Source organism: Taudactylus pleione, unplaced genomic scaffold, assembly GCF_031769625.1.
Source record: "Taudactylus pleione unplaced genomic scaffold, aTauple2 ptg000093l, whole genome shotgun sequence".
In the NCBI taxonomy this organism is placed as follows: domain Eukaryota; kingdom Metazoa; phylum Chordata; class Amphibia; order Anura; family Myobatrachidae; genus Taudactylus; species Taudactylus pleione.
Window position 1 is genome coordinate 39,052,550 of NW_028284495.1, and position 21,738 is coordinate 39,074,287.

General features: G+C 41.9%; 1 protein-coding gene across 2 annotated transcripts in view; it reads right to left on the minus strand.

The window, feature by feature from the left end:
• Positions 1 to 9,106: 9,106 nt before the first annotated feature.
• The window catches only part of PIEZO2 (piezo type mechanosensitive ion channel component 2), a 488,868-nt gene continuing 476,236 nt past the window's right edge, over positions 9,107 to 21,738 (minus strand). For both annotated transcript variants that reach the window (XM_088469701.1, XM_088469700.1), the window contains exons 50-54: positions 19,264 to 19,436; positions 16,537 to 16,653; positions 15,445 to 15,524; positions 13,107 to 13,284; positions 9,107 to 11,519 (exon numbers count right to left, since the gene is read on the minus strand). In XM_088469701.1, coding sequence (XP_088325827.1) covers positions 11,267 to 11,519; positions 13,107 to 13,284; positions 15,445 to 15,524; positions 16,537 to 16,653; positions 19,264 to 19,436 — 801 coding nt within the window. In that variant the 3' untranslated portion in view covers positions 9,107 to 11,266. The remainder of the gene's footprint in view (positions 11,520 to 13,106; positions 13,285 to 15,444; positions 15,525 to 16,536; positions 16,654 to 19,263; positions 19,437 to 21,738) is intronic.

Sequence of the window (21,738 nt, forward strand, 5' to 3'; positions counted from 1 at the left end):
CTATCCAGCCGCTCCATGTAGCCACCCAGCTACCAACGTCTACCCATGGCTATCCAGCCGCTCCACGCAGCCACCCAGCTACCAACGTCTACCCAAGGCTATCCAGCCGCTCCATGTAGCCACCCAGCTACCAACGTCTACCCACGGTTATCCAGCCGCTCCACGTAGCCACCCAGCTACCAACGTCGACCAACGGCTATCCAGCCGCTCCACGTAGCCACCCAGCTACCAACGTCTACCCACGGCTATCCAGCCGCTCCACATAGCCACCCAGCTACCGTCTACCCACGGCTATCCAGCCACTCCACGTAGTCACCCAACTACCAACGTCTACCCACGGCTATCCAGCCGCTCCACGTAGCTTCTCAGCTCCTAACGTCCACACAAGGCTATCCAGTCTTTCCAAGTGGCTTCCAAGCTACCACACCACTTCTAACAGTACTCAAATTCCCTATTAGTTCACTGCTTCCTCTCATGTGGAGGAACTTTATTAAACCAAGTCTCCTCCTGCGAGCGTCTGCGCCAAGTGATACAGGTCCAAGGCCCAGTCCGGGAACACAGTCTTTAAATCCACGATTGTAACACAGGGTGTGCGGTGCACATGGGTCCCATACACCATGCACTCAAAGTATACTACCTTGTTCAGGCAAGCGGGTCCCTCCTCTTTCATGGTGCCATCTTCCAAGTGACAACTTCGGGAAGATGGCACCGCGCAGTGAAAGCTAAGACTCTCGCCCTGTGCCAGTGTCCTTGCTCATGGGCATGGGCCATCTGCCCAAATATAAGTGGGAAGACGGTGCCGTGGAGGAGGGACTTCATGGGCGTATCTATATTGGGTGCAGTGTGTGCGGTGCCCACACCGCACTCCCTGCACCCATAGATTCTTATACATACCTATCCGTAGTGTTCAGAGTGCTGCTCTGCATCACCGGGCCAGTGCTGCAGAGCAGTACAAATCACTGGGAAAATGGCTGCGGGCATTATACCGGTGACTCGTGCATGCGCAGTACTGATGTCCCCAGGAATAAGGTGCGGGCGCCATTTTCCCGGGAACCCGCAGTAGATTCTGCCACTGTCAGCTGTCACTGTGACTGCAATAGCCAATAAGAGTCAGGCTGATTCTTATTGGCATTGCGCTGGTGCCAGAGAGCTGGGACCCGGTAAGGTGTGGGTCGCTGATCGTTGCTCTGGTCACTTGTAAGTATCCCAGTGATGGGCTACCCGATATGATGAGTAGTAGACCACAGAAATCATTGGCAGTGGCTGTACTCAGATGAGAAGTGATTTATGAATGTGACCTCAATGCTGGCGTCTGTGTAAAATGTAACAACTTTCACACCAGCCCGTTTTGTTTTTATTCCTGTGGGGCGACATTGTGATTGGGTTTTTTGCTGTGAGGGCCAATGTGTGTGTTTTTTTTGTGGGTGACAATGTGTTTCATTTTATTTATGTAGGGATCAATGTGTGATTTCGGCAGGACAGTCCCCATGCCCTTTGCTGCAAGGTCACGCCCCCTCTACCACACCCCCTTTTTGCATGACTATGGCGCAATCAAACGTACATACTCTGCAGTGGTGTAACTTCATCTCAGTTGCCCGGAGGCAAGATAAATGTTGGTGCCCCCACCCACACTCCCCACACAAGTTTAAAACCTGACTTAAAACAAATTTAAACTTGACTAATGGTTATGCAAACACACCTAGCATGCAAAATGATACACAGCTGAAAGTCAAGGAAGAGTGAAACAAATTATGACTTATTATCAGGTAAATAAACACCTTACCAACTATATTTAAACTAAGTGAGTTGAACATAGTGATTATATGATCACTTTTTTGGGGTATGGGGTAAATAAGTGATATAAATTTGAATTAAAAATATTGTCTTTTACAGAGGGACTACAGTATAACAGCAAGCCTACCCCACTTCCCGGTACTTGGAGAACAACAAGTACCAGTAAGCACAGGCATTAAGAGCCTGCTGGCACCTGTAGTCCTCCTGTAAAAGAAATATTAAAAAAAGACAGTACACACAACGTGGAAAAGTAAAACTTTAATAAATACACTCACGCTATACTCACCTTGTCCCTTCTGATTGGTTCTCCATGTAGGCATCCCAGGGGGTTAAAGAAAAGTACAGCTCCCAAATCATCTGGACAGAGAAGTGCTATATGTGTATACACATATAGAGCTTCTCCCCGCAATTGACAGAATACATGTGTTCTGTCATTTTTATGTCTGTCAGTCAATCAGCAGCCGCTACCATGGTAACAGGCCGCCACTGGTTGGATGAGAATGGCTCTTACTCAGCCAGCGCTTCCTCATTTATTTATTTTGGAAGCATTAGAAGTGTATCTGATCTTTCATAAAGACATTATTGTTCTTTAAATATATTAAAAGAGCAAGATAGTGTAAATATATCTTAATAACGTCTTTATGATAGATTAGATACACCTCAAGTGCTACGAAAATAAGAAAAAATAAAAATACAAAAAAAAATAATATATATATATATATATACACATATATACATACAGTGGTAATGCGATCAAGTAGTTTACTGTTTTTTGTTACACCTTGACAAAGGGACGTGTGTGTCCCGAAACGATGGAGTGAGGTTATGTATTTTTAACAATACACCATTTATACTTTCTACAAAGTCTCTGAGTGCAGCTGCTTGTTCGTATTACCACTGCACATTGTTGATATCCAGAGGGCACCAGAGCACGTGGAGTGGAGTGCCGGTCCGACCACGGATTTTATATTATATACATATATATATATATATATATATAATGTGTGTGTGTGTGTAGCACTGGTGGATGTGTATCTGATCTACTTTAAATACATTATAATCTTGCTCTACATTTACATGTATCATGAATTTGTGGGGCTACAGGGGTGGGGTAGGTGCTGGGGGGGTGATGATATATTTAAAGAGTATATATCTTATCATTATGTCATGTAAGGGGGAGGGTGATATATATATAGAGCATATGTTTTATTATCACGGTAATGTTGGGGGGGGATATATTTAATGAGCATACATTTTATCACTCTGTCATGTTAAATAATTGAACATGGCAGAGTGATAAAATATATGATCTTTAAATATACCCCCCAACATGACTGAGTGATAAAATATGTGCTTTATAAATATATCATCCCCTCCCCCTCAGCACCTACCCCCAAAAGTCCTAGACACCCCCCATCCCCACCCCGAGTCCAATGCCAGGCAACGACCCCACGCCACCCTCATCAGGCTTGGCTTGCCAGACACTTTGTGACAGACTTACTGTATTGATTTTCACTGCCTGTCTCCAGTCACAGTGCCACAGCCCACAGATCCTCTCTCTCCTGGGTCCCGGCCACTCTCCACTCTCCACCACGGTCCTTACTCAGTGCCACTGCCTGCCGCGGGTGCAGTGTCGGAGGCTCCTCAGACAGAAGGGGCAGGCACAGGGTGAGGTCGCGGGCGGTCACATGATACATTACGTCTGCGGCCTGCCGAGACCACAGAGTCTAGTGGAGCCGGAGGATAATGCTGATTGGTGCTCAGCTGAGTGGCTTCTCTGGCTTTCTTTTTACAGTAGTTAGAACATGGAGCCCTTAAATCTCATCACTTAATCTAGACCTAATGTTAGTTAGAATTATATGCTATACTTGATTGACCTTTCATTCAGGTATTATTATGTATATACAGTCAGGTCCATAAATATTGGGACATTGGCAGAATTTTCATATTTTGGCCTCTATTCACCACCACAATGGCTTTAAAATGAAACAAACAAGATGTGCTTTAACTGCAGACTTTCAGATTTAATTTGAGGGTAATTACATCCAAATCAGGTGAACGGTGTAGGAATTACAACGGTTTCTATATGTGCCTCCCACTTTTTAAGGGGCCAAAAGTAATGGGACAAACTAAACAATCCTAAATCTAACTTTCACTTTTTAATACTTTGTTGCAAATCCTTTGCAGGCAATTACAGCCTGAAGTCTGGAACACATAGACATCACCAGACGCTGGGTTTCATCCCTGGTGATGCTCTGCCAGGCCTCTACTGCAAATGTCTTCAGTTCCTGCTTGTTATTGGGGCATTTTCCCTTCAGTTTTGTCTTCATCAAGTGAAATGCATGCTCAATCGGATTCAGGTCAGGGGATTGAGCATATAATATTGCCCGAAATACTTCAGAATTCATTCTGCTGCTTTTGTCAGCAGTCACATCATCAATAAATACAAGGGAACCAGTTCCATTGGCAGCCATACATGCCCACGCCATGACACTACCACCACCATGCTTCACTGATGAGGTGGTATGTTTTGGATCATGAGCAGTTCCTTTCCTTCTCTTCTCTTCCCATCACTCTGGTACAAGTTGATCTTTGTCTCCTCTGTCCATAGGATGTTGTTCCAGAACTGTAATGGCTTTTTTAGATGTTGTTTGGTCTTCCTGTTTTTGTGGCTCACCAATGGTTTGCATCTTATGGTGAACCCTCTATATTCACTCTTGTGAAGTCTTCTCTTGATTGTTGACTTTGACACATATACATCTAACTCCTGGAGAGTGTTCTTGATTTGGCCAACTGTTGTGACGGGGTTTTTCTTCACCAGGGAAATAATTATTTTGTCATCCACCACAGTAGTTTTCCGTGGTTTTCCAAGTCTTTTGGTGTTGCTGAGCTCTCTGGTGCGTTCTTTCTTTTTAAGAATGTTCCAAACAGTTGATTTTGCCACACCTAATGTTTTTGCTATCTCTCTGATGGGTTTGTTTTGATCCTGTCCATGAAATAGCTTTTGAGTTGATAGTCCCATTACTTTTGGCCCCTTAAAAAGAGGGAGGCACATATTGAAACTGTTGTAATTCCTACACCGTTCACCCAATTTGGATGTAATTACCGTCAAATTAAATCTGAAAGTCTGCAGTTAAAGCACATCTTGTTTGTTTCATTTCAAAACCATTGTGGTGGTGAATAGAGGCCAAAATCTGAAAATTCTGTCAATGTCCCAATATTTATGGACCTGACTGTATATTTTCTATTACAAATATTTTAGCAAGTTATTTCAATACCTGATATATATCCAGATCTTTCCATCCCCCGCTGGCACTGCTATCCTCTTACATCTGAGTGCTACAGACAGTCGTAACCACTGTTGTTTGTAATTTCAACTCATGCACATCACACAACACTTGTCTCAGCACATTCTTAAAGTGGCTGCAGTGTTTAGATTGGTAGATGGTGGATACAGAACAAAGGCACTATGGGACAAGAATCATAAGAACACAATAACAGGGAATTTAGACACATTCAGTAAATGGACAAACACATTCCAAAAAAGTGATCTGTTCAATTATTATGGACTCAACTATTTCAGCATTAGCATATTTATGGATTATCTCTTTCATAGTGCCAACAATTGTCATGCTACAAAAGCTAAGAAATTTTACTTTACATACCCAAAATAGGAAAACATAGGGCCTGATTCAGAGCCGCTCGTTCGCTCTTAGCGATGTTCGCACAACTGCGCATGTGTATGGGTCGTAATGCGCATGCGCAAACCTGTCATTGCGGTCGGAAATCAAGCGCTCGCAAAACAGCGAGTGCCTGCTAATTTGAGTGACAGGATGAGGCGTTTGTGGGTGGTAACAGGGGAAGGTGCTTGAAAACGGGGGAGTGGAGATCCGAACGCAGGCGTGCCAAACGGTAAAAAGGGCGTTTAATGGGAGTGCATAATTAGTAAAGTAGCGTCATCAACCACGTCACTTGGTTGTCTTTTAGCCTGAACTGCTCGCAGTGATTGCGGTAGGAAAAACCTACCACAACCACTGCGAGCAGTTCAGATGCCTTTCGAAGTACCCGATTAATCTAATAAATACCGGAGATGACGTGTGATGCGAGCGACAAAGGGGCATCTTTACAAAATAGCGAGCGCATTTTTCGTTCGCTCGCTCAGACATAGAGGCGTCAACAAACCGCAGTGAGCGAGCGCACAATTTAAATAGCCGGCCCCTTTTTTTGACCGACCGTCCGCAAATAGCGTCCGGGTCTGAATCAGGCCCATAGTTCAGTATTTGCATAGGTCACAAAGCAAAGACATCATCATTACACTGTGCATGGACTGTTATAGCCGGGTTGGGTATGAGATCCCGGCGGTCGGGATGCCACTGGTCAGAATACCGACAGCGGCATCCCGACAGTCAGAATCCGGACACCCATAAGGAACAAAGTAAGTCTAACACTTATCCCTACCCCTCCCTCCCCGATGCCTAACCTCCCCCCTAGTGCCTACACCTACCCCCCCTCCCCACACCATAAACCTAACACTCCCTCCCCGATGCCCTACACCTAACCTCCTCCCCCCCTAGTGTCCTAAACCTAACCTCCCGCACTACAAACCTAACCCTCCCCTCTAGTGATTAACCCTAACCCTCCCCCTAATGCCTAACCCTAACCCCCGATACTTACCTTTAGGATGCCGGCGGTTGGGATTCTGATGCCAGGAACCCAACGCTGTTGGGATTTCAGCACTGGTATTTCGGCCATCAGCATTCCACACACCGGGATGCTGACTACATCCCGCTATAGCCTATAATTTTGGCTCAGACATTAATTTATAACAAGCATCTACTGTACAAACGAGAAGTAAGCCCAGTTTATAAATAGAGTATAAGTACTGGCCTGCAGGAACCGGGCACAGGTTTACCGACAGCAGAAGCACTAATTAAAGTGGATCAATAATTGTATTTTATATGTACTCTCATCAAAATCTCCTCTGCACGGCAGTTTGGAGGCAATGAGATTTGAAAGCAGATGCATGACATTATTGGTTCTCTTTTTTCACAATATCTGCTACTTATCTTATTTTTGTTACTATTATAACTGCTACTGAGGAGGGGAACACTCATTAAAGTCATTTGATGCTTTATAGCAGATGGTTTAACAGCAGTATCTTACTCCTCTGATTGAGCAGTTCTTTTAAACCAAACTTTTCTCTTCCCTCTTAATTCTCTGTCAAATATACCCCCCTAGGTAGGGGTCTGCTCAGTGCCCCAAAACATACTTTACTCATGCACATGATCTAAAAACATTTTTGCCCTCTATTAATACTATTGTTAAACACACTGATAAATATCCTCTGGGTCTTACTAAACCATATGACAGAACTTATTTTTGACCTGAATTTGTGAGGATAATTAGTTTACAAATATGTCCAATTATCCAGTGATATATTTCATATACAAAATATTGTTGTTTTTTTAACAGATGAAAATAAATTTGTGCCCCCAACAAAAAGAGTTTTTTCCTTTTTTGTGCTATACTGTAATCCAACTCTAGTGGAGCACCGCCACCTTTATTTGCTGATGGCATTTATTTAATTATTTCAATATTGGTGTAATAACTATGATTTTTATTGCCACATGATCTGAGATATTGGCTAGAAATATGTCAACAAAAGCTTGTGCGGAGACATTCTCCCTGTATCGACTACTACTTTATAGACATCTCAACCTTTCCAATGGCTAAACTGAAACTAACTTTTTCATGTGTTCAGTGACACTTTTGTTTACTTTGACATCATAGCACACAATCTTACTTTACAATACTCCTAATCTGCAGACCTCTGGAGTTAAGCATAGTTATTATGTTGGTGTCACAGATATGTGTTGCCCTATCTAAATGGTTATTTAAAGTTTATGACAGTTTCTTCAGTAGACTAGCTAGGCGATATGGCTCCCACATGTTTGGAGATATCGCCTGTAAGATGAGACCGGTTACCAGATATCGCCATTGTGTGAAAGTGTCTGCACGTGCTGTCGGGAATGCCACAGAATGCATTGCCGACACTCAGCATCCAGACGCCTGCCTAACCCTAAGTATGAGGGTTAGGCGCTAGGGGAAGGTTTTCTGGTTAGGCTGCGGGGAGGGAGAGTTAGATGTAGAGGTTAGTGTAGGGGTACTTACCTTTGGGTGTGAGGATTCTGACTGTCAGGATGCAACTGTCGGTATTCTGACCGCCGGCATGCCGTACCTACACTGTCTGTAATTGGAACGCCGTCCCCATTTAATTTGAGATATCACCTAGCAGTCACTGCTTGCTCATTTGGTCTGTGAACTTGCACATATGCACAAACCACAAACATTTGAATAAAACATCAGCTTCTAACCTCTGCTTTGCTTCTTGACTATTCTCCTGTCAACACTAATATTGGATTTCTGTGTATCGGAGTGGCTTGTTAACTGACCCTGCTTTGTTAATACCCTTATGTATTATTATACCCCGCTATGCACAAAATATTGGACTTTTCACAGGATCATATTTTTATCTCATTCACGCTTGTTGTTAACACCATTTTGCCTGTCATTTGACCTTCAATTTGCTTAACCCTTGTCTGCTGATATCTGCTAAGCCATGTACCAATCCTGGACTGGTTTGATTGCAATTTATTTGTAGCCTGATACTGCAAGACAAGTGAGATACACTTTAAGATAACTACACTGCTTTGGTTGCTCACTATGTATTGCCATATTTACACTAGTATCTTTCCAATGGGGTCCAATGTGGGAAAAGAGGGTAACAGTACCTAGTTTGAGTGAATTATAGCCAGGTTTTATCCAGATGGGGGCACAACCTATATTGTCCTAATTTTCCCTATTTTTTAAGTGTTGGCAGGTAAGTATAATAGTATAGTGAATAGATTTTATTACAAACACAGCAGTCAGAAGACATTCTGGGAAATTATGAATAAGTCTATACACTAATCTCTATACAACAATTCAACAGGGCAGATTTAATGGAAACTCTTAAAAAAGAGGCCTAGATGGATTGTGTGACACCACATTTCACAGCTGGGCTCCCTGCAAAAGAGGTCACACAAACTGCCTGTGACTGAATGGTCCAGCCTATGAGGCAGTGGTACAGATGTTATATGATATAACAGGGCCATCTTCTAACACCGCTACACTGTACAGAGTACGTACCAACAAGTGTTTTTTAAATAGGGCTGTTCTGATCACCAGGTAAATGTACATTTCATCATACTCTTCCCATTCCAATCATAAACCAGGCATCGGGTTCCTCTTTGAAACACACACCAAATACCAGTCTGTTCAATGTTTGACATTTATACTTATATTAATCTTTGGCTGTGTATGAGATTAAGATTTAAGACAAAAACAGATTGTGAAAAAAATTTATTTTAAAATGTTTTCTTTGTAAGAAAAAAGCAGCCATTGGAAAAGTCCCATGTCACGCAAATATTACTCTACAAACGTCATCCATTGTCAGTAAAATGATACAGCAGTTGTATGACCATAGGACCTGCTGTTTAATCATGCATTGTGGGATTCAAGGAAGTAAAACAGTTCGTTTTAATCCACAACGTAGAGAAATAAATACTCTTAAGGTCAATGTAACTTTTAGGGAAGCAGTGCATCACTTTCTAAGTTACAACATGATGCCTGCTTTTCATTGGATTAGTGGTTAAAACATTCTCTCAAAGTTTCATATAATATATATGGGAGATTCCACTTACAGCAGCAAGCTACAGAACTGGTTTGTTGAACTTTGTTTTTGTGGTAAGGATCATTAACTATAACACAATCTGAACAGTAGATTAGATCAGAGAGTGTACAAGTTATTTTATTTACTGTTATGTTACTGATCCCACACTCATACTGATAACTGGACAGTCCAGTGCCCATACTGTTTTACTCCTATAAATGATGCTCCGTAAAGTGCGCCTGGAACCTACACACAGATCTGGGCCATTGTGTAGGCCAAACCAGTAATATGCAGCTTCTATTACAATATAGCTTATGCCTCATTGCCTGGTAACACTTTAGTGAATTGAGAGGCTTTGTTTTTTTATGCATATTGGTTTCATTTACAATGCGGTTGCCTGCACCGTGTATAGGTGACAAGTAAACTTTATAGAGTGAATGAAACAATGGCATAATGAGCAGGAACCATTCCACTGTATGTAATTCATTGTTATAGTCTATTTGCAAAGAGCCACAAGAGAACCGGGCTGCATGGAGAATCACATAAGTGCATGCCTTTTGTATTGTTACATATTATAATTTTTAAACAAAGTCTTTATTAGTAGTAGCCCTTAATTAAGGTATAAGGAATGTTCAGGTAAAAAAATAAATCATCCAGTATTTTTGCTTAATCAGCTTGCAAATAAAGAAATTGACAGCTGCTAACTATATTTTAAAGTAAATCTATATGCCTATGGCAAGCAGGAAACAGCAAAGAAGATGTGCTTTATTATTAATGATTGCTAATTAATATTCCGCAAATCCTTGAAACATTTCTAATCTATGTTAATCCTATTTTTTTCATGCTACAATGTTTCCTGATGAGAACCATGGATGATTGAGACTAGAAATAAATTAAGAAAGGCCATTTTTTTTTTAAAGTTGGTAGAATATAATAAACCACGAACATAAAAAATAAGTGCATATTAAAAATCAATATGAATATGTCATGTAAACATTTTCTTTCTACATTTTAAAAACTGGAAGCAAATGGTCAAACTCCTAGAAAGTCAGGAAGGAGTTGGGGCATGCATTTTAGCCACTTACAACGGGGTATCAATTAATTAGAATGTATCTGATTTAAAGTAACAATTGGGGAAAATGGCCATGAACAATTTTTATGTTAAGATTTTTGTTAATTAGCATTTTGTTAGGCTTTAATTTTATTTTCCTGAGAAAAAGTCAATAATGATTGAAAATATTCTGTTGGGGCTGTACAAATAAAAATAAGGCAGTTAACAAGATTGTCATTTTGTGTATTTTGAACTTTGGTATGTCCATTGAGGCTTTAATGCATAAATAATGTGTCTTCCTATAACAGGCAAATGTCACGTAATTACCCTCAGCTGCATCAAATCTTAATCAGGGTGATTTCAAGGGTTTAGGACACTCTAAAGCAGCATATTGCACATTCCAACAGATGTCATTGCTGAAGAACAGTCTAAACTGAACTGTATTCCTGTAATCACTGTGTATAGGTCACACTTTTGGGCATAAAGATTTAGGTATCTCTTCCGACGAAAAGTTACTGTGATATTGTTGGTTTCAGACCAAGCAAAACCATCAACCTTCTTTAGTGTCTTTGCTCAATGTAGTACCACTGAGATCTGTAGAAGGAAAAACCGCTTCTTCAATGTAAGAGTCCAAGCTCTTATGAGAGCTATGACAATATTGTGCTTTTAATAATCCAGGTGAAGTCAACTGAATATTAAGTTCATGAAAATTATTTATTTTTTTCTCTTGTCCATTTGATCATAGTTTCTGGTGAGCGGTACAAGAATATTAATTTGGCATACAAATCTTCTTCCAGTTCCAATTCTCCAGTCTCTCTTACTAGGAAAATGTCTGTGCACAATTTCAGGATACGGTCCACATTTGGTAGTTCCTCAAACATGATCGAGTGAGATATTCCACTGAAGAACTCGCGCACGAATTTCCCTATGACCAGTACCACAGAGGCATACAGTCCCATAATTCTGAAAAGAACAAATATAAGTTAGGCTAGTTCATTATTAAGTGCTCATTAGGAACACCTATGTACAATGAATCACCCCCATCAATGTTAGATATTACTAAGATTTACTTGACCATGTAACAGTACAATGCGGTGACTTTATCATATTTATACTCTCTACAATATTGAAATCCCAACTCACCATATTTACCATTTTTATTTTTTACCAATGTTACTGTATTTTCACAGTTTATATATATTTATAAATGTCTTTTGTTCATTCTTGTGATCTTACCAGTAACTAAAAGTTCCATGAACAGCATGATCCAAGAAGTGATACCACACAATTATATTAAAAGGGAACAAACTGTAATAATACACTCCCATAGGGGTTTGGAAGGAATGACGGTAATGTTCCCTAGACTGCCCTTGTTTCTACAGGTGAGGTCTGTTATGTGGAGAATGGATTTGACATTATTCAGTGTAACATTATAGAGTTTACCTGGCATAAACCAACACTATAATAAAAAACATCTTCTCAACGCTCTAGGGGAAAAAAACAGAAACATTTGCCAGTAGAAGAACATGTTACGCCCCCGTTTATTGTCACGCTAGGGTGGAGCCCGGCACTTATGCAGCTGCTCGGCTGCCCACAGCCTCTACCGGCACTGAATGGACACGCACATGCGCGTGGCACCCATTCACCACTGATCTCCTATGCAGAGTATCCCCGAACCTCCCGACCGTCTGCAGCAGGGACACTGTGGCCATGGGTGGGACAGCAGGACAGCCTCTGAAAAGCAGGACTGTCCCACTGAAATTGGGGCGCTAGGGAGGTATGGATTATGGGTTCTATTAATCATTAGTAGTTCTGTGGTTCTGTCGTCACATTCTGCATTATTGCATATCACAGCAATACAGATTGCAGGTTGCCCCCAAATTATTAGCCTGGGGCCTCTGTCCTAAATAATGTTTTTTTTTTCTCCCTCAATGGCAGCGTATTTATTCCCAGAGGTTATGGGTCCACAGTAACCCATGCAAATACAGGGACTGCAAGAGAAATCAGTGATTTATCTGCAATATCCTTGTTCTTAAATAGGAGATAGCAGTGATAACCCCTTTCTCCAGTAAACATACCCCTATGTCACAATTCACAGGATCCTCCTCAATATGCCAAGCATCTTGCCATGGCCATGAGTAACACACTTCATTCATAATGAAAGTAATTTATTACCTTGCTTCTCACCTTTAGCCAATTACTCTAATAAAAGTAGTATAATATAAGGCATCTTGAAAGTGACAAATGTGCTATACATACTAATATAATCTAATATACTGTATATGTTCAGGTATAATGATCCATGTAAGAAAATGACATTGCTATGTTACATTTTTATTTTATTTGAATCATCTGCTTTGCGATACATCACGGCCATGACTTTGAAGCAATGTAGTGCTGTAGTGATATCAGTTAGCGTTGGGCATCCCTTGTAACACAAGCATGGCTAGTGCTATATTATATATTGGGTAGAAGAAAGTAAAGTTTGTGTTGTGGAAGCACAATGATTGAGATTCACAAGCATTATATTATTCAGAAAAACATACTCACCCATAGCCTGCTAAAAAGCCAAGACTAGGAGGGCTGACTTTATCGCTGAAAACATATAGTTCCAATCCAGTCTTGTTTGAAAAATGCTTCATAGTTTGATTAAGAACCCACCACTCTCGTGCACCATCCCCCGTACCATTTCTCTTGAGCGAAACACTAATATTTACAAATTTTTGGTCTGTTAAATTAAGAAGAGACACAAAGACGTTATGTGTGTACACATTTCCGTACAGTATCTACAATATAATCCTAATAAATGTCTGTCTAACACTTGCACAGCTGCTACAAACTGCCTGATGCTCGGACACATCCTTTCCTTTCCACCCAGTAGACCAAGCCCACCCACCCACACACATATACACATACACTCCACAGCCACCACCACCCCCAACACACACACAAACCCCACCACCATACCCCATCAGAGGAGAAGGTATGGAGCTCTGATCATAATACCTAATTTATTCTGTTAAAATGGGTATTTATTGAAGAGGAATAGGGGAATATTAAAATGCTTGTCACCTAATGTATAGTGTAATTTCCGCACCTAGCATTAACTGTATCTACCAGCAACGTCTCCCATTTGCCCATGATCAGCAGCAACACTACTGTGTAAAGTATACAGTACATATATAGGGCCTGATACATTATGGATCGCAACTGCGATTGCAATAGGGACTGCGATAGTATGCTAATACATTGCGATCGCTATGACGTCACAGCACAACATAAGGACACCCACCTTACCTTACACACATCCATAATCCTTAGCAAGACTGCAAAACCGGTAACATTGAGAACCATCGCAGCCTCACGCACACTTACAGAAGGTCTGACCTTACTCAGGAATTGCTAACCTCGTCGCACGCTATGAGTACTCAAGCTGAGTAAGGCATCACAGTGGATAATTTATGCATGCCCATCCAATGATGTTCAAATGCCCTGGCATGCCTGCATTTCCTTGACCACCCCCCAGTCACCATCCACAAACAGCACTTCCTGTCAATCACTCTGCGATGGGTCTGCGTAGGCCCTGTCGCAGTGACCAGTTCATGCACGCGCACTGTGATGCATACACATGTGCAGAACACAACAATTGGCTGATTGCGTGCATAATCGCAGTTGCGTTCGGTAGTGAATCAGGCCCATAGTTTGTTTGCATGTATACATTTATACGTCTATACCAATGATGGAATTTTGCTTCCAATACAAATTGTGGAAGAAGGGAAAACAAATCACGTAAGTGGGCCACAATAGATCAGCTGGATATCTTTCAGTTATGATTGGGTAACCATTGCAAAAGGATTGTAGCTTTGCTGGCATGTGACAAGGCAGAACAGCCATCGTTTGTGTGTATGATTGGGTGGAGGCAGCAAGTGGATGGGAACGAAAGAACTGGGTGAGTGACTGGGGAGAAAAGGTCTATTGGGACATGACAGTGCCGCAGGAAACAAAACGTAATCGTGACTGATGTGTGGATATCGACAGCTGAGATTGAATTCTGTAGAAAGAGTGACATGAAGAAGGCACTAAAGGAGGAGGGGAGATGGAGTTACTAATAGGAAAGCTTACAGACAAGGCATAGAGGTGATTACAACAAAGGAGGAGGGGAGATGGAGTTACTAATAGGAAAGCTTACAGACAAGGCATAGAGGTGATTACAACAAAGGAGGAGGGGAGATGGAGTTACTAATAGGAAAGCTTACAGACAAGGCATAGAGGTGATTACAACAAAGGAGGATGGAGAGATGACAGACACACTGGTAGAGTCACCCTGAGTGAAAGAGCCTCTTCCGTCTGAGTGTGTAGCTAGGCCCATCATTTGCTGATTTCCAGGCCTGGAGTACTGTATATACCCTGTTCTATTTCTCCCCCTGAGTTGTGGCTGGAGTGGTAACTTTGTATAGTGGAGGGTTCCATGACCTGCCAGGGATCCTACCTCTATATCATACTGTAATGGTCCATTAGATGGACAAAAAAATCCTTGTACCCCACTATGATCATATATATCAGTAGCTAGAGATGAGAGCGAGACAGATGAGGAGGGGAGACACAGATGAGAGTGATGGGGAAGGTGGGTAGGGGAGACAGAAATGAGGGAGAGTATGGGGGATGGGGGACAGATATGAGGGAGAAATGGGGCAAGGAGGGGACGGAGGTAAGAGCAAAAGAGAGAGGCAGGAGAGGGGAAACAGATGACAAAAAGAGAAAGATGGGGAGGGTGGTACAGAGAAGAGAGAGGGTGGAAGAAAGAGGGCAGAAAAGAGACAGACAGACAGACGGGGACTCTAAATCTGTCCCTGCATGAGAAACATCTATTACTGAGGACAAGACTTACCTTTAAGGAGCTGCAGTATGGGTTTTGCTGTAGAATCACTTGGGGCTTTGATGTACCATGGATAGATATTTTCCAGTGTACTGAGAAAACACACACAATGCTAAGGTTTTTCAAATAAATTACTCATCCTTAGACATAAATTTACATTTATAATTTCTTATATTTGCTTTAATTTACTAGACTATGCAAGCAGTATACTTGAACATGGAAAAAGCAAATTTCCAATTTTCATTTTACTTTTCATTTTTGTTTATTATAACCCAGAGAGAATTTTAATTTCATAAATACAAAACATTTCAAAACTCATTATAATTTAATAAATATAACACATTTTATTTCATAGTAAATGAGACCAAAAGTGAATTGAAGGTGGTCTTTCTTGCCCCGGGTGCTAACATTTCTAGTTAGTTATCTTTCCACCACCGGCCACCATTTGGCAGCAAAGGAGAAATCCCTCAGCTTTTACCAAATTACTACAGCTGCTAGTACAGGGTAAAATGTGTGTGTCAGATGTTGTAGAATAAAACATACACTTTATATATAACCAAAGCTAAACTGATGCAAGACTTCGAAGCCTGATCTAAACTGCCTAACCGAAGCTAAACTAATCTAAGCAAATAACAGAACTCTGACTAGGTGCTCCGTATATGGGCAGATGGGAATTCAATTTACACATTTTTGCATATTTCCATTTTACTCTGGGTTGTACAGAACTCGGCCGGACCAGTCTTTCCGTGAAATTGGGGTAGCCACAGTGCAGGCGCATGGAACCTCCCTGACTTGTGGTCATGCATACAGGGAAGGGAGGCCTGTTTCTGAGATCTCTTGTACCTAGCATGGGGTTGGTACATGTGTCGACACTAATGATGATGGTTGCAGCAGCTGGCGTAAAATCAGTGGACGACACGGCTTTCCGCTTGCAGACACAGGAACCCCGTCATTGACCCTATGGATTCTTGCATTAGCATAAGGTAGTAAACAGGCCTCTGCAGCTGACCACAAATACAGCCACTTTGCCTGCCACTTAGAATCAGCCCCATAGTTTCTAAGAAATCAATTGTGTTGTTTTCTTTAATAGCTTTGCATACTTACACTGGCGTTGTTTTGTTCGAGCGCATCATAGTAGCAATTGCCTGTCTTGTTTCAGTCTTCAAAGCAATGGTATGCTTCTCGCCGGTGATCTCCGCTTTAGCTCCTAGACTCATATTCCTATATTGGTGTGCAGAAATGAAGAAAACTATGTTACCAATGATCCTCCCAGACACAGATATTAGGGATCACACTGCCTTGATAACAATCACAACTGACACTGATTTTTTTTATCCCTTTAATAAATGGAGAGTTTTATAGCTTGAACTAAAATTGGAGATATTTCCATTTTCATGTCCAATTTTTACAAATTAGGGGCAATGCAATTCTCAGCAGTGCGCATGAATGTGCCGAGAACTGCAGTAGAGCTACAATGCTATGGGCTGTAAAGTGAAATCTGTGATGCCATGAGTTGCCGGGGAAAAGCTCTGAATGCTGTCTTGCGTTCGTCCCAGTTAATTGCATTGCCCCCATTGAATATGTGACGATTAAGAGAGTTTCTAATTCATTAGTATACAATACACCATAATAGATTTATATGCACAAATTTGTATTATGCAAAGAACACAGTGAAATATATACCTTTTCAATGCTTGTGGGCAATTAAAGAAAATAGGGTGGGTATATTTATTAGGATAAAATATACACATATTTAGGACCTCATGAAAGTTGTAAGCATTGGTGCACTGAACAGAAGTAGAAAAAAAGATACACATAAAAACAATACAACATTTCCATGTGTATCTGGAATCAGATAGATCTCAAGATGCATCCAACTCACAATAGGTGTATTTGCTCCCGGCGTACGTCATGCGTTGCAGTGTATATACTTACATCTAATGAGAGCAGGGATGTAGCTAGACAGCATTGGTATTGATGCTAAAGTCACATTACTCTAGTTGTACACAATATGTAATGAAGTGTAAAATACCAAAAAGAGAATAGTGTCTTCACCGTTATTAATAAACTAGCTGAAGTACCCGGTGTTGCCCAGATTAAATCTTCAAGTTATTAAGTTTTATTATGTGATGTCATTCAAATCCATCCAGTGAAAGGCCCAGAACAGGCTTCCTGGGTCAACGTTCTGGTCAGCGTACTCTGCCGTGAGGTCTGACCAGAACCCCAACCACTCCATTAGGCATCCCAGACCAATTGCAACCCTTCTGTGAAGTTTTCATCCAAATCCATCCAGTGGAAGGCCCAGAATAGGCTCCCTGGGTCAAAGTTCTGCTTAGCATATACCAATGGGAGGTCCGGCCGGGACCTCAACCCCCTAGTATGTCTTCTGGGATCCAATGTTACCACTCTGTGAAGTTTTCATTCAAATTAAGTGATGTCCTCCAAATCCATCCAGTGGAAGGCCCAGAACAGGCTCCCTGGGTCAAAGTTCTCCTCAGCGCAATCCTCCGTGAGGTCCAACTGGGACCCCTAACACTCAATTAGGCATCCCACACTAATAGCTACCCTTCTGTGAACTTTTCATCCAAATCCATCCAGTGGAAGGCCCAGAATAGGCTCCTTGGGTCAAAAATTCTGCCCAGCATCTGGTCAAAATTCTGCCCAGCATACACCAATGGGAGGTCCGACTAGGACTTCAACCCCCTAGTATGTCTTGTAGGATCCAATGTTACCACTATGTGAAGTTTTCGCCCCAAATCCATCCAGTGGAAGGCTGAGAACAGGATCCCCGGGTCAATGTTCTGCCCAGTGTACATCAACGGGATGTCTAACTGGGACCTCAACCCCCTAGTATGTCTTCTGGGATCCAATGTTACCACTCTGTGAAGTTTTCATCCAAATTATGTGATGTCATCCAAATCCATCCAGTGGAAGGTCCAGAACAGGTTCCCTGTGTCAAAGTTCTTCCCAGCGCACTCCGCCGTGAAGTCCGACCAGGACCCCAACTACTCCATTAGGCATCCCAGACCAAATGTCACATCTTCATCCAAATCCGTCCAGTGGAAGGCCCAGAACACGCTCCCCAGGTCAAAGTTCTGTCCAGCGTCCCCGGGTCAAAGTTTTGCCCAGCATGCACCAACTGGAGGTCCAACTGGGACCTCAACCGCCTAGTATGTCTTCTGGGATCCAATGTTACTACTCTGTGAAGTTCCATATCCATCCAGTGGAAAGTCCAGAAAAGGCTCCCCAGGTCAAAGTTCTGCCAAGCATACACCAACAGGAGGTCCGACAGGACCCTAACCCCCTTAAAACCTGTCCAGGATCCAACTGGACCACCTAGCGTTGGTTTCATCCCAGTCAGTGCAGGGGTGTCCGAATGCATGACCGGACAGACAAACAAACAGACTAATGAATTTTATATATAAGATGTGAAAGTCATATTTTAAAAATAACATATGATTAAACACAAACAATACTACATCTGTTCTTGAGCGCTTTAAAAATCCTAACGGGAATCTTTTTTCCTGTAGAAGTCCAACGGAAGTTGTAATTTTCATCAAAGATATTTTGAATTTTCCCTTGTTTTGTGGGGAAACAGTGCGACTATGAATTTCTTAATATTCAGTGCAAAACTGCATCTCAGAAAATGCTTTTTGATCTATTATTTAACATATACCCTCAACATCAGCTGATACTGCTCATGTTATTAAAGTTATCACTTGTGGAAACTGATCATTTATAATACCATAGCAATGCACAATGTTAATCAGTAATAAAACATTGGCAGCATATTGTATGGAAATTCAGTGTGTGTTCTCTCTATCCACGTACCGCTGAATGGTCCAAGAAACAACAAGCGTGAATTCATGCTTTGAGTCATTAAGGCTGTCTATCATCATCTGTCTGCTTGGAGGGCTAATGGTCCATAAAGAATTGGAATTCCCTTCTAATTCTGCAATGGTTATATCTTCCCTTCCATAAGCTTCCAGAAACTGGAGGGCAGACTGCAACAATAAATAAGATTGTATTATAATTAAGCAGCAATCATACATTTCACATTCTCTATAAAATAGTTCAAATGCATCTGTAATACAAAAGACGTGCTAAGTTTTGTGTGAAAAGATGTGTGTGGTATACCATGCTGCTATTCATAATGTCAACATTCAACGTGTTAACTGTCAACGTTATGACATTATGAACATGTCAACATTGTGGACAAATATGATGACATTCTGAATGTCAACAATCTGAACTGTTGACATTCTGAACATCGACATAGTAACTACATACCATTTGAGTATCTTGTGCGCGGGTGTGGTATACTAGGTCAACATTCATCATGTCAACATTCATGGCATGATTGAAATATCAACATACATGATGTCGACAATGCAAATCATCCCTGTTGGTCATAGTGGTGTATTACCTGTTCCCGACATCTGCAGCATCTTCTACAGCAGCTTTTGGGTCACATTGGTCACGTAAGGAGCAGTTCTGGTAGAGCCATCTCATGCACCACTGTTCCGGTTAGTACATATCAACAGTCTGGGGATATCAACATGTTCCCTATTGACATTTTCACAATGTCAACATCATTGTGAATGTTGACCTTATGACTGCATCCCCTTGCACACAATATATGTGTTAAAAAAAATATTATTGCTTCCTACATCCACAAAAAAAAGCAATATATTGGCACATGCCGGCATTAATGTAGGAGTCACGCTTTCTGTCGGGGGCTTCCTGCCATAATTGGACTATTTCACCTTCATCCAGATAAGCTGTTTCCATTGGGATGGGTACGGAATGCCGGAGTGTGGGATCCCAGCAATCAGAATCCCGACGCCAGCATCCCGACAAGATTAGGCTACCAACACCTGTCAGTAGGTATCCTAACCCTCCCCCTCTCTCTAGCCTAACCCTAACCCTCCCCGGTGTCTGAACCTAACCTCCCCCCTAGTGCCTAAACCTAACCTCCCCTCCCCACACCCTAAACCTAACCCTCCCTATTTAGTGCCTAACCTAACCCTCCCCATAGTGCCTAAGCCTCCCCCTAACCCCGCTACTTACCTTCGGGATGCCGGCGGTGGGATTCTGACAGGTGTCGGGATTCCGGTGCCAGCATAATGAGCACCAAAATCCCCGCGGTTAGGATATTGACCGCATGCCATTTCCATTATTGTTGCTCTATCTCTCTCTCACCCCATCTGTGTTTCTCTTTCTCCCTCTGACATCCTTTCCCCTACTCTCTCTCTCTCTCTCTCTCTCCTTTTTCTATTCAATTATATCTCTCTTGCTAAGTTGTCTCTGTTGCCTCCTGTCTCTCTTCACCCGTCCTCTGTCTTGCTCTCGCCCCACCCTCTCCAACTCCTGCTCATCTGTGTCTGCGTCTGTACTCATTTACTGCCCCTCTATTACTTGCTCTCTTCTTCCCTCTTTCCTTCATTTTTAGACTTCAGTACCTCCTCCTCCACAGGCTGTCTTCAGTTCTTCCAGTTGTTTTCGCACTGTTTGGCTGCAATTTGCTTGCACACGTTACTGTCTTGGTCCATGCATAAGCATACGGTCTGGATTGTGTATTTAAACTTTACAGATGGCTAGTGTAATTATTTTGTGTTTGTTTATGAGGAGAGTGGGAGCAGAAATGCACGGTGCTTAGATTATTAGGAAGTATTTTTTTTAATAAGACAGTGTTAGACATGCCTTGTGCATATTAGATCCAAAAAGCATGTGTGTGCACCAATGTGATGACATCATTTGTATCACTAATTGATTTTATTTTATAGAGTGTCCTTATAGAATGTCCTTACTATTACGTTTTTTCTTTTATCTAAAAACAAGACCACTCCAACACTAAAAATGTACATATATTAATATCACCCAACTCACAATTTCAATCATTAATCATTTAATCATTTAATAACATATTATTATAAGAGGAAAAAATCCCTCGAAGATATATAGAACAATGCTATTAAAATCAATTGCAACATGAAATATAACAAGCTACTTGCAGCTGGTTTAGCAGATAAGGTCTCATTCCGACCCGGTCGCAAGCACTGAGCACTCGCAACAGGGTCGATATTAAGGCCCTGCATACGCGCAGCGGCCGCACTGCGCGTGCGCAAGCCCCGGAGCTCACTACAAAAGGGCCGGCTGTCGATGTTGATCGACAGCTCGCCCCATTTTGTAGGCGGGGCGGGGGGGTGGCTACTCAAACGGAGGCGTTCCCAAGCGAACGCCTGCCGTTTTGTGGGCAGCCGCACTGACATCAGCAGTGATGTCAGTAGGGAGCTTTCTGCTCGA